General features: G+C 46.3%; 1 protein-coding gene across 19 annotated transcripts in view; it reads right to left on the bottom strand.

Annotated features, from left to right (window-relative positions):
- The window catches only part of LOC147727467 (ankyrin repeat domain-containing protein 17-like), a 1323072-nt gene that overhangs the window by 699160 nt on the left and 610370 nt on the right, over window positions 1-13542 (bottom strand). For 17 of the 19 annotated variants that reach the window (XM_086961534.1, XM_086961542.1, XM_086961537.1 and 14 more), the window contains one exon: window positions 158-306. In XM_086961534.1, the coding sequence (XP_086817660.1) occupies window positions 158-306 (149 nt within the window). The remainder of the gene's footprint in view (window positions 1-157; window positions 307-13542) is intronic. The other 2 variants (XM_086961538.1, XM_086961544.1) reach the window with 1 other exon arrangement.

Here is a 13542-nt window from a genome sequence, read left to right as displayed (position 1 = left end):
TTATATGGTATTGAGAGTTCAGTTGTCTTTGGAGGTTCATTTTGAAGGCAACAAACAAAAATATTTGTGTTAAAAGAAATTAACCATTACATTAGTTTGTCGCTTTCAAAAGGAGGTGAGAATGCTTGGCACAATTGCTCTTAACAATTACACTTACCTGTGCATCAATATCAATGGCAGGGTAGATCGGCAGCATGGCAGAAGGAGAGATGATTGGGCTTGGCGTTGGAGTCTGAGGTTGGGAGATGGATGTTTCAATGCTGTGTGGAGGAGTGTTGGACATTGCAGAGGCTCGTTCACTGACTGCTGTTGGACGAAATATCCACACTTATGATAGGTAACAGCAAATGCACTTCTATTTTAATTAAACTAAACTGTTCAGTAACATTCATTAAATTATTATGGACTACTATTTTCTAAAAGGATTTGTCATAAATTGAACAAAATTAACAGTAAAACTGTGCCAAATATAAAATGCCTAAAACTTAGTTTGTATTTGTCCTTTGTGAATGAATGTTGAGAGTTAAAGGACACTTCCAGAGCACTTCGCAAATTTGGAAAACAAGTATTTGGGGTAGGACACTAAATCTGATATACAGTGTGGAACTTAACTATTTAACCTCAATACCAATAACTACCCAATCGCCTATTATTTACAACTATGCTGTTACTCAAATTCAGTCTGAGTTGGTGGTTGTGAAAAAAAAATGAAGGCCAAGGTTAACACGGTCATTACTCGGTCGCCATAATAAGATGTCCAACATATTACTATACAAGCTGAAAGTCTGTATCAAATCCAAACTATACAAACGTGAGCAAAATTAAGGACGTCCTGCCCAGTTGACTTCTTAGTTCTAAATGTAGCACAAACTGTAAAGTTTAAGTGGGCTTCTACTCACCGCAGTATATTGTAATTTATACTTTTTTCTGTATACCAAGAGGTAAAGAAAATGCATTGCTATAGCAGGACAAGTTTCAGTTCAACACAGAGCTGTGCAAAACCTGTATGAGCAAAAGTCAATAAGAGGAGCCTTTATATTAAGCGAATCCTGAAAATTGTTTACCTACGAACACAGCTAGGAGGATACAGCTCCTCATTGTGCACCAAGCTCCTGCAGCAATCTTGGTCTACACTGATTCAAGCCCTGCATTCCTCAATAAACAGTTTAATTTATTCTATCAAGTTGTCAATTCACTGTAGTATTTCATTTAGTGTACATTACTTCTCTGTTAAGACTCATTAAAATGTATGCAATATTCTCCTTTTAAATCCAATACAACAACTAACCTAGTATCCCTCTAAATATTTCACCTTATTTACAGAATAAAAAGAAAGTCATAGGTTAAATCAAAAACTCGCAAAACTCACCATTCTTAAAATGGTTCTATTTGGCCTAAAAATGATCAAATCAAAGAAATCTGCTTAAAATATTATCAGAACTACAATCCTCTCGCAGATGCTGTAATGATATCTAAAGATTAAACCATACAAGTCAAGTAGAACACAGTCACGTGACATGAGATCAGAGGCAGGTTATTAAGCACTTGAGAAGCAGAAATCCTTCTTGTATAATTAGCATCCAGGGATATCATTCATCCAATGCTTCATGAAGAGTTAAGCATGATAAAATGCCAATCATAGTGATTGACCAGCATTTCTGTGCATGTCAACACAAAGAACCAAGTTACAATCTGAAGACAGTGTATCGGATGTGGGTCATTCTAGATTTTGGGGGGACATGTTTGCGAGAGACAGACAATTTTATTACTTAAGCAATGAGATGCCACTTCAAGGTATATCACTAGATGACGGGATTGTGTATCTTATCACGTCTTCGTTATGGTTAGCTGAACGTTGTGCAAGTCTGCAAACGTTGCTAGCAGTTACATTCGGTCACCAACCTAAATTCAGTAAATCACATCTTAGGTTCAAAAAAATATGCATTGACATCAATCTCCTAAATCTAACTTCCAAGAATATTCTTTTACTGGCAATCTTAGATCAACAATTTGCTTAATATGATTAAAGAACGGAAAAGGTTTGTAACTAGGGTTCAGTTCAAACTGAGCCTGCAATTGAGAACATGCTAGGACAATCAAAGGAGGCAGCTGTATGCACTGATAAAAGATTGATCATCAGAAGAGGTGTGCTAAAGGAAAAGGTCAGAGTCATTGAGGAGATAGCTGCCCGAATGTTGTGTGCACGGGCTGAACTTCCCTCACAATAAAAGTAATAAACCCTACACTCCTCAGCCTATGTCCACTATGAAGTTAATATAGGGTGCAGAGCCAACTAGTGCTACACAGTCAGATGGAAAAGACGGGTACCGAACCATGTCATCTCTAAGCACTAGTAGGCCCTGTTGAACAATTAGGGCTTAAGGTTTTAATAGAAGCAATCATGATCCTACTATTTATGGCCCAAGATCCTTGCCTACTCTTGGGCAAGCTACTTCAAAATTTAATTATGGTGCAATAAGACAGAAATCTGTTATGTATTTTTATATTTTTTGCCTATTTTGTATTTATTTTAGACATTAGATATTGCAGCTCTTGAATGAGAAACTTCCATTGCACCAACCATCAAACCTTTCATTCTTTTCTGATTCTGACTGCAAGAGGATTGCTGCAACCATCAATTTTATGTGCTCCGATTTTCATAAACTGTGTCTACTATTTCTATTATCAACATTGCAAATTTATTCTCAATAATTATGAAGTCAGAATCAGAACACATGTAGCCTGATAAGCGTTACAATAATCCACCTGTACAAGATGGAAGATCAAAAGTACCTTTCTTCTGTGCTTCATCCAGATGCATCAAATATCTGACAAATCTAAATAGATGCTCACAAATTGTCAATTACATATAGCCTACTTTTCACAAAGATAAAGGATTTATAATCAAAATACTCAGGTCAGCATAGTGAAATGGTAAATGAAAATTACATTGTTATACCACCTGAACTATAAGTAGGTTTTGCTATTTTCAGTGTTTATTTTTTGTGGATGTCAGTGTTTTTCAGTGTTTCCCAATCATTTTGAAATCAGTTATTACCAGTATATATTCAGCTACTTTACCACTAAAACAGACAAAAACTGTTTTCCAGCATTTAAAAAAAACATGTTTTTTGCAGAGATTATATAAAATGTTATTTATACCAAAGGAAAAGTAATGCAGGTTGTGTAGTGTCTTCCTATTGGCTATTTGACCGATAAACTTTTGATAAACTGTCCTAAGCACAGAAAGTCTGCATACTGCACTCACCCCATTACACTCTCACATTCTGTCAGGACAGATTTACTTATGTGTCTGATTTACAGAACAAATTATGGATAAAGTAAAGGTGCTAAATTGAATTGTTTTTAATACACACATTCCTGAACATAGTTAGGGGTCATTTACCTACTCCTTATTTAATAGTATGACAGCATAGTACCTTGGGAAACCTTTAGAACCTTTAATTACATCCCAATATAATTTGGAGCTTTGAATTCTAAGGCATCTTAAGATTAATGCTTTAAACAGGATTGCCACTGATGATTTTCTGGACTTTCTGCCCGACTAGATGAAGGTGATTTTCCTGTATGTGAACATTCATAACGGCCAAGTCTCCCCATGGCAAAGGTCTCACTTCATGGCACTCCAGGCCTTTTAACAGACATTGTATTGTAATGTGGGACTTGAAATATTGATGTAAACTTTTTAAGTATGGGTTTGAAACCCCAGCCGTCAAGTACAGTTGGGCAAAAAGCCAGGATTAGCTGAAGGTACCCGTATACCAATGGGACTCCTTGCAGCTATGAATTTTGTTGGCATATGGAAATATTGTGGTCATGCTTTTACATTTGTCCCATGTGCATAGGGCTACCTGCCATTACACTACGCACTGAATGTTTAAATCCTGGTGTGGTTGGAACTTGACCAGCTATTAATAATGAATTGTTAGAAAAGGGGACTGATGTATCAAAGGGTCTTACCCATGCTCTGTTTGTGGGTAAATGTGATAGTATATATTGGCCAAAATGCTTATGATCCAGCTATTTTGCTGCTCAGTGAAATAAGTAAACACTGCCAAAATATCAAACATGATTTGAACATTTCAGGTTCTCTACAGTGTATAAAATAATTAGATCAGACCCAACCCTTGCACCTTTAACCTGAGCTCACAAAACTGGAACAAACAATATTTTGGTATCATCCCTTAACGACGAAACTCAAGCGGTGCAGTCTTTCTTGCTGCTACCTTGTAGAACAAAGTTACTTTGCGTTGGTCCCCTTCAGCAAGGGATAACAAGCATTTGCAATACAACAGTTCACGCATTTACAAGAGTTTAAGCTATTTAGCTCAAACTCTTGTAAATGTGAGACCTATTTCACTTCAAAGAAGCGGTCACCATTGTCCAGGGCTTCTTGAAAGCAGGCATGGCAAGGAAAGCACGTCCTGCCAGTGGTGGGAGAAACACATTAAATAAAAGAGTGCTTACAAACGTAATAAGACATGCCATGTCGCATCTGATGTAAAGGGGCAAGTCGCCATGGGGGTTTAAAAATGCAGACAAGGCGGTACCAAGGAGGGACTAACAACCCTAGCAAAATCTCACAAGCCAGCGTTTACGAAGGCCAATTACACAAGCCAATGAAAAATATGGGCAGAGCGTGGGATGGCCTTCTCTTACATACTCCACCAAAACTAATCTCGCACAGCAGTGCATGCACACCTACTCAGGCTCGATCTAAAAATTACTTGCACTCGCTCACTTTCCTTTCTTTGAATGCCTTTGGGTTTGTGCAGGTGTTTCCGTTTTTACTTATTTACACTGAAGAGGGTTATTTCCCTTTCGATGGGGATTTACTAGTTAATATAGGTTTAAACCCAAACCAGAACAGCCTAACGGTAGGGCATCTATCTTGGAACTATGTAACGTAACTGTGCTTGCCTTTTTCAAGCCAATGAACTGCAAGGCAGTCACACACTGGTACTTGTCCATCACCACAGTAACTGAAGCCAGATTTCTGTTTCAATGCAAATCTTAGAAGCAACCAAGAAGATTGAACAGAGCTCAATTTCTGTGGCAAACAGCAAAGATGATCTTCAGATTGCATGGGTGAAAAATGCTTTGGTGTACCTTCAGATCATCACCACTTGAAAAACTAGATGTAAAGACGTGGGCTAGCAAGGGGTCATGCAATTCAGGATTCTTCAATCAGTAATGGATCTAGATCGATTTCAGACCGTTATACCCAAAACCAAAGGGATAGGGAATCAGAGCGAGATTTGAAATCATGATGCCAGGAAGAGGACCACAGCGTTAGATGGTTTCCTTAATGTCACAAAGATATGGTAGACCAGCTGGATAGAGATCTGTGGACCAAGGGGAGGCTTTTCAGCTGTGTAAAACCAAGCAGAGGCATAATCTGCATGGTCTAAGTAAATACCTAATTTGTAAACCTACAGGAGGCACAATGCAAAGAGCTGTTCAAAGTATCTTATTGGGATTCTCCTGGTGGCATTTGTTTTTAACTGTACTTCTGCACTCACACTTGGAGGGTGCATTACAACAGACCAGCTGCATGTGATAATCAGAGGAATGAGTTGCAATAGAGAAGAAAGTCACAGATGGGGTAAAATAAAACCCTTCTTACATCAAAGGTAAAACTTTGGCCATGGTCCTAACGTGGTGTTAATGAAGCAAGTTCCCACTGAGGTGGGAATGCAAATGCTACTTACCAGTATGCATCTGTTCTTGGCATGTAGGGCTGCTGACATTCATATCTGTGCATAGTCCGCCACCTAGTGTTGGGTCCGGATGATTGCACATTGTTGTCCTGGAAGAGTCTTCGAAGTATCACGAGATAGGTGGCTCCTCCCCTGGACTACAGTGCGCATGGGCATCGCCTCCATCCCCAGATTGTTTTTAGCCATAGGCAGAGATGGAGTGAAGAAGTGAGTGATGACCATGCTATGAGCATATGTGTGTATATGAACACATACTGCAGCTGCTACAGGCGCCGGGGAGGAGGGTGGGCGATATGAATGTCAGCAGCCCTACATGCCAAGAACAGATGCATACTGGTAAGTAGCATTTGCAGTTCGAGGCATGTGGGCTGCTGAATTCATATCTGTGCATAGAATACATAGCAGTCCCTCCATTAGCGGCGGCCGCCCGTGCCAGCTGCAGCAGTCTGAAAAAGCGTTTTTAGAACAGCCTGACCAACAGCTGCCTGTTGTTTTGAATGCACGTCTACGCAGTAGTGCTTGGTGAAAGTATGAGTGGTAGACCATGTGGCTGCTCTACAGATGTCTTCTAAGGGAATGTTACCTAAGAACGCCATAGAGGCCCCCAGCTTCCTAGTGGAGTGGGCCCTCGGTGGGATAGTGAGAGTGCGCTTAGCTTTAGCGTAGCATATCTGAATGCACTTTACTATCCATCTAGCTATTCCTGCTTTGGAGATTGCATTTCCCTTGTGTTGTGTGGCAAAAGCAACAAAGAGTTGTTTGGTTTTGCGGAAATCTTTTGTCCTGTCCACATAATACATCAAGGCTCTTTTCACATCAAGTGTGTGGAGCATCCGCTCCGCCAGCGTCTCTGGGTTTTGGAAGAACACCGGCAATTCAATTGTTTGGTTTATGTGAAACTGCGAGACCACTTTGGGTAAGAACTTAGGGTTAGTGCGGAGCACCACCCTGTTGGCATGTACCTGGAAGAAAGGTTCTTGGATGGTGAGCGCCTGCAGTTCGCTCACCCTTCGTAGCGATGTGATTGCTACCAAGAACGCCACCTTCCAGGTCAAAAACTGCAGCTCGCAAGAGTGTAGTGGCTCAAAGGGAGGACCCATCAGCCTTGTAAGAACCACATTGAGGTTCCATTCTGGAGCTGGTGGAGTCCTTGGTGGAATGACTCTTTTGAGCCCTTCCAGAAAAGCCTTGATAGCAGGGACCTTAAAGAGTGACAGGTGCTGTCTATTTTGGAGGTATGCTGCCATAGCCGACAGGTGAATGCGGATGGAAGAGTACGCTAGATTACACCGATACAGGTGAAATAGGTAGCATATGATGTTGTGAATGGAAGCGTCTAGCGGGTCAATGCTGTGCTCCACGCAGTAGACGACAAACCTCTTCCATTTAGCCGCATAGCAAGCTCTAGTAGTGGGCTTTCTCGCCTCCCGAATGATGTCCATGCAGTCGGGAGGAAGATTGAGATAGCCGAACTCTAGGACCTCAGGAGCCAGATCGCCAGGTTGAGCTGTTGCGGATCTGGGTGCTGAATGTCGCCATGGCTCTGCGTCAAAAGGCTGGGAGTGAGATGAAGCCGTTGATGCGGTACCACGGAGAGTTCCAGAAACGTGGTGTACCATGGTTGGCGAGCCCACGTTGGAGCAACCAGGATGAGCGTCATCGAGTGTTGCCTGAGCTTGCGTGCCACCAGCGGTATCAGAGGCGCTGGGGGAAAAGCGTACGCAAATCTGCCTGACCAGTTCATCCACATCGCATTGCCCTGTGATTGGGGGTGTGGGAACCTGGCGGCGAAGCTTTGGCATTTTGCGTTCTCCTTTGTGGCGAACAGGTCTATCTCTGGATGACCCCATCTTTGGAAGTACGGTTGGAGTACTGATGGATGTAACTCCCACTCGTGCATCTGATGGCTGTGCCTGCTGAGCAGATCCGCCATCTGGTTGTCCTTGCCTGGGAGATGTTCTGCCATGAGGAAGATGTTCCTCTGAATGGCCCACTTCCACATGCTCTGAGCCAGATGAGACAGCTGTGGGGAGTGTGTCCCCCCTTGCTTCTGGATGTAGTACATGGCCGTCATGTTGTCCGTCCGGATCAACACGACCTTGTTGCACAGATGTACTTTGAACGCCTTTAAGGCCATGAAGATTGCCATCAGTTCCAACACATTGATGTGCATCTTCCTCTGCTGAAGTGTCCATAGTCCCTGCACCGTGTAACGGAGTACATGCGCTCCCCATCCCTGGAGAGAGGCGTCCGTTGTCAGGATGATCTGTGGGACAGGCTCTTGGAATGGTCGGCCCTTGCAAAGGTTTTGTGGGTTCCACCAATGCAGAGAGTTGTACGCCCGACCGCTCACCAACACTAGGTCTGTCAGTTGCCCATGAGCCTGAGTCCACTGACGTGCCAGGCACTCCTGAAGCGGACGCATATGTAGTCTCGCGTGCGGGACAATGGAGATGCAGGAGGCCATCATGCCTATCAACTGCATGAACACCCTCGCTGGAAGCGAGGTCTGGGGTCTGAATCGTTGGATCAGCGCCTGGATACCGGCGATTCTCACTGAACTCGGCTGCGCAGTGGCCGCCAGAGTATCGATCGTCGCGCCCAGATACTGTCGCACGTGGGCGGGCTGGAGATGGGACTTTGGGTAGTTCAGAGAGAATCCCAGATCGTGCAGGAGGTGAATGGTGCGTGACACGTGGTCTACGCACTGCTGTTCCGTCTTTGCCTGAATAAGCCAGTCGTCTAGGTATGGGAAGACATGGACGTGCTGGCGACGGAGATGCGCTGCTACAGTCGCTAGGCATTTGGTGAAAACTCTTGGTGCCGTGGTGACCCCGAACGGCAGGACTCTGAACTGGTAATGCTGGTCTAAGATCTTGAATCTGAGATACTTCCTGTGGGAAGGATGCAGGGGAATATGGAAATATGCATCCTTCAGATCCAGCGTTGCTAGGAAGTCCCCCTGTTGAAGCAGGGGGAGCACCTGCTGCAATGTGAGCATATGGAAGTGCTCTGAGTTGATGTACCTGTTCAGGGGCCTGAGGTCCAGGATCGGCCTGAGTGATCCGTCCTTTTTGGGGATTAGAAAATACAGGGAGTAGACCCCTGTTCCCCGTTCTTGCAATGGAACGAGCTCTATCGCCCCTTTTTGCAGCATGATTAGTACTTCTTGCTGCAACAAGGTCAAGTGCTCGTCGGACATAGCACGGCCTCTTGGTGGTATGTCCGGTGGAGTGGACGTAAGTTCTAGACAGTACCCGTACTGGATAAGAGACCTCACCCACCTGTCCGTGGTGATGGATCTCCACTCCGACAGGAACTGCTGTAGTCTCCCCCCGACAGGTGTTGTGTGATCGGGGGGGAAGTGACAAGACGTCACTGCTTGTTGGAGGCGGTGGACCTGGAGGCGTTGTTTCCACGTCCTCTGCCCTTGATGTTATTGCCTCTGTAGCCACCCCTGCCCTTGTTGTTGTTATACGAGGACTGGGTGTTCCCCTTGTAGTACTGCGTGGTCTGGGGTGCCTGGCCTCTTGAGGTGCCTCTTGAATTGGAGCGGCGAAAAGAACCACCCCGAAACTGCTGACTTTGTAAAGCCCCCATAGATTTGGCTGTTTCGGTATCTTTCTTCATTTTTTCTAGTGAGGCATCCACCTCAGGGCCGAACAGATGGTCCGGATTCACAGCCTGACCCAGTAATGTGGTTTGTATGTCGGGCTTGAACCCAGAAATTCGAAGCCAGGCATGGCGTCTGAGTAGTACGCTTGTATTGATAGCCCTGGAGGCAGTGTCTGCTACATCTAGGGCACATTTAATGGATGCATTAGTAATGAGTTTACCCTCCTGAATGAGCATCTCCCCCGCCTCCTTGTATTGGTCAGGCAAATGTTGTAGGATGGCCTCTAACGTGTCATAATGGGCCCTATCATAACGGGCAAGCAGGGCTTGAGTGTTAGAGATCCTCCAGATGTTTGCTGCCTGTGCAGCAATGCGTTTGCCTGATGCCTCAAAGATCTTCGACTCTTTGTCTGGGGGAGGAGCATCACCAGTAGACTGCGAATTCGCCCTCTTCCGAGCGTTGGACACCACCAGGGAGTCCAATGGCAAATGTCCCTTAATATACGTGGGATCCGTGGGCGCCGCCTTATACTTCCTGTCGATGCGAGGATTGACCACCCGCGCCCGGGTGGGCTCCTTGAATACCTCCTGTGCATGCTTCAGCACCCCATTGAGCATAGGTAGCGTCTTGACCTGCTTTTCGGCTACCGAGAAGGTGTCGACCAAGAAGTCCGCATCCACAGGGTCTGAGTGCAGTTCGACGTCATGGTTCGCTGCGGCTCTCTCTATTAATGCATTAAACGCCGCCGAGTCCTCCGTCGGGGACGTCTTCGCGGCGAAAAGATGAGTGTCCTGACCTGACTGCAGGTCGTCGGCGTCGCCTCCTGCCGTCCAGGGCACCTGCACCTCGTCCGGATCCGAGTACGCAGGATAGTTGTACTCGTCATTCTCCTCGTCCACATCAGGCACTGGGGAATGGGCCGGCGAGCGTTCTATGTCTTGTGGAGACAGAGGTTCGATCAGAGCCGAAGAGTCCGCAGAGTACTTCTTGCTCTTAAGTGGAATCCTAAAAGGTTCCAATGGCGGCTCCGACGTAATCTTCCGTTTGAGGAGCGACAATTTTCCAGTGTTGGCGTCGATCGTCACCTCTCGACGTTCCTCCACCGCGAGGGGCTGGAGCCGAAGCTTCGATACCAGCAAGGCTTGCTTCGGCGTCAATACGTCCTGAGAATGTCCGCTCTGCTTAGGCGCGAAGGCCTTCGGCGCCGACTTGGGAGGAAGGGTAAAACGGATGGCCGTTTGTTCCTTAGCAGGCTTTGGCGTGGGCCTAGGCACGACAGTGTCCTGGCTGGGAACCACAGTGGACTGTCGGATCCGCTTCAAGGACTCTCCCACCTTTTTAGTAAGGGATGCCGAGGGCTGAACAGTCTCGAGCGACTCTTCGCCTCCAAGAGCCCGGTCGTCGTCAGGCCTCTTCTTCGGTGCCGACGCCCCCTGGCCTGTCGCACCGTCAGCTTGACGCTTCTTCGAAGTCGTCTTCGGGTCCGCAACCCCTCTCGGCGCCGACGCAGCCGCGTCGGAAGTCTTCACCTTCGGCGCCGACCCAGACGACTTCGGCTCGGCCATTTTGGCGCGGCTCTTGTGGTCGGCCATCTTGGCGTGGCTCTTCGAGTCGGCCATTTTGGGTTTCGTGGAAGTTGACGCCTCCAGAACCTTCTTCACCAACGCCAGTTTCGGTTTCGTTTTCGCATCCGAGGGTGCGGAACCGGTTGCCTTCACTTTCGTTTTCTTGCCAGAAATGTCCGTGACCGGGCCCGGAGGCGGGGACGTAGGACTTATAGTAAGATCTCGGGTAAGGCCCGAAGGCGATCCCTCGACCTGGGCCGTATAACGGGGGGAAACCCCGGAGTCCGTCTGGGGATGCTCTTCCTCTGAGCTATCTCCCATCGCTGCACAAATCAGTTCGTCGTCCCCTACCTCACCGGAGACTTCGTCGCAGGCCTCCTCGTCCGCGTCGTAGGCCTCTTCCTCGGACGCGGGGGCAGAGTCCGACCCTTGCACGTCGGCCTCCTCCTCGATGGATTCCTGAAAGATGTCATCAGGTGGGGGTGCCGAAGCCGACAACTGTGCCTGGAGTCGATTAGCCCGGCGAATCCTCAAAGTTTTCTTACTCCTAAACTTTGAACACGCCATGCAGGTGTCTTCACGGTGATCCGGTGACAAGCATGTGTTGCACACAGGGTGCACGTCGAGGTGCGAATATTTCGAGTGACATAGCGGACACTTCTTGAATGGAGTCCGCTCCATCGCAAATGCGGTAGTGTAGGCCCGTCCACGTCGAAGCACGTGGAAGGGCAGTAGGAGATAGGAGCTGAGAGTCAGTAAGAAAACCCGAACGCAACTATACCGACGCCCAGCCTAAAGACCTTTTGGTCTCAAGTGAAATCGAACAACTATCGGTTCCGAAGGAGGGAACCGAAAACACATCCGAACCCTATGGCGGAAAAAAACAATCTGGGGATGGAGGCGATGCCCATGCGCACTGTAGTCCAGGGGAGGAGCCACCTATCTCGTGATACTTCGAAGACTCTTCCAGGACAACAATGTGCAATCATCCGGACCCAACACTAGGTGGCGGACTATGCACAGATATGAATTCAGCAGCCCACATGCCTCGAACATTCCATGCCATGTTTGTTGTCCAAGAGGACTCTATGAATAAATAAGTTAACTATAGGGAACACCGACTTTCAGTAAAATAATCCTAGGAAACTGCAGTCTTCTATATCCCTCACCACCACCACAACACTGAGCAAACATTGAAACTATAAAACGGAGTTATGAAACAAGTTGGTAAAAGCATTGTGGAAAGCATAACCTTATGTCCAGGGTTTGAAAAAGTCTCCACAGGGAAGATTGCAAGTAGTGATTCGAGAATAATTAAAGGAGATCCATAGGTCTTAAATGTCCCTTTATTTGCAGCACACCTTCCCCTACCTAAAGCATCCTAATACTTGAGCACCAATATTCATACCAATACCGAACTGCTTCCACCTATATCCCAGGATGCTTGTTTCCGGTCCAGTGAAGACATGGCTTGGCAGTTCAGGTTGGACTGTTCCCATGAGGCACAGGGTCAGACTCATTTGCATATGGCCAATCTGAACTGGGGTGGCGGAGTGAGCTAAAGAATGATGATGGATTAAACCCAGATCATTTGGGGGTGAGTGCTTGCATTGGTCAATACTCCGTCCATCATCCCCTTTGGTTTTGCTTTGTTCGCCTTAAGTTGGTGGGGTATGCCCAGACGTGGGTCCCTTGCTCACTTTGCCACTGGATTCAAGCTAGCCTGGCTGATGACGTCTGATTTGCCAGAAACCGGTCCCAAGATGCTTGTTTCCGGTCCAGGGAAGACCTGGCTTGGCAGTTCGGGCTGGACTGTTCCCATGAGGCACAGGGTCAGACTGATTTGCATATGGACATGTCTGAACTAGGGTGGTGGAGTGAGCTAAAGAATGATCATGGATTAAACCCAGATAATGTGACTGGGAGAGAGTGCTTGCATTGTTCAACACTCCGTCCATCATCCCCTTTGGTTTTGCTCCACCTATATCCCAGCACTATCATGATTATCTATACCCTACATCAATCCTGTCCCAACCCTAAAACTGTACCCGTATCAGACAACATTCTAATAACTTCTAGTTCCTCTAGCTCTCAAGGTCTACCAGCTGCCTATGGCACCAAGCAAACTATACCCATGTAACTACCTAGTTCATCTAACCCTACATATCCCGTAGCAATCCTTACCTTATACCTCGCCCTTCAGATGTATTTTTTACTGCCCCTTCGTTAAAGACTACCCTAGTACTTTGAACCCTGCCAGCCAACATTCAAGTACCTTTAACTCCTACCAATACATACCTTAGTACTTCTACTACTGATAATATTGTGTGCCTTACCAATACCCTAGCCACTATGTGTGCCTTTGTACATGCCTCTACCTATACCCCGGTACATCTACCAACTACCCATTACTGCTGCCTGTTTTTATACATACCTATTTTCTAGCGCTATTGCCTAATTTATGTCTGGCAAAGACAGCTTCAGTGGTCTCCCAGGGCTCATGTGATAGTGAGAGATTTTGAATGTTGATCTGCGCAGGTAAACATTTTGGATTCTGTTTTGTATTGTTAGGAGCAAATTCCATTATGGAGGTTCCCTTAAGCAAAGGCTACACACATCA

Source organism: Lissotriton vulgaris, chromosome 3_1, assembly GCF_964263255.1.
Source record: "Lissotriton vulgaris chromosome 3_1, aLisVul1.2, whole genome shotgun sequence".
NCBI classification, from domain to species: Eukaryota; Metazoa; Chordata; class Amphibia; order Caudata; family Salamandridae; genus Lissotriton; species Lissotriton vulgaris.
Note: the sequence above shows the minus strand (reverse complement) of the source record. Positions and strands in the feature narration are given on the sequence as shown.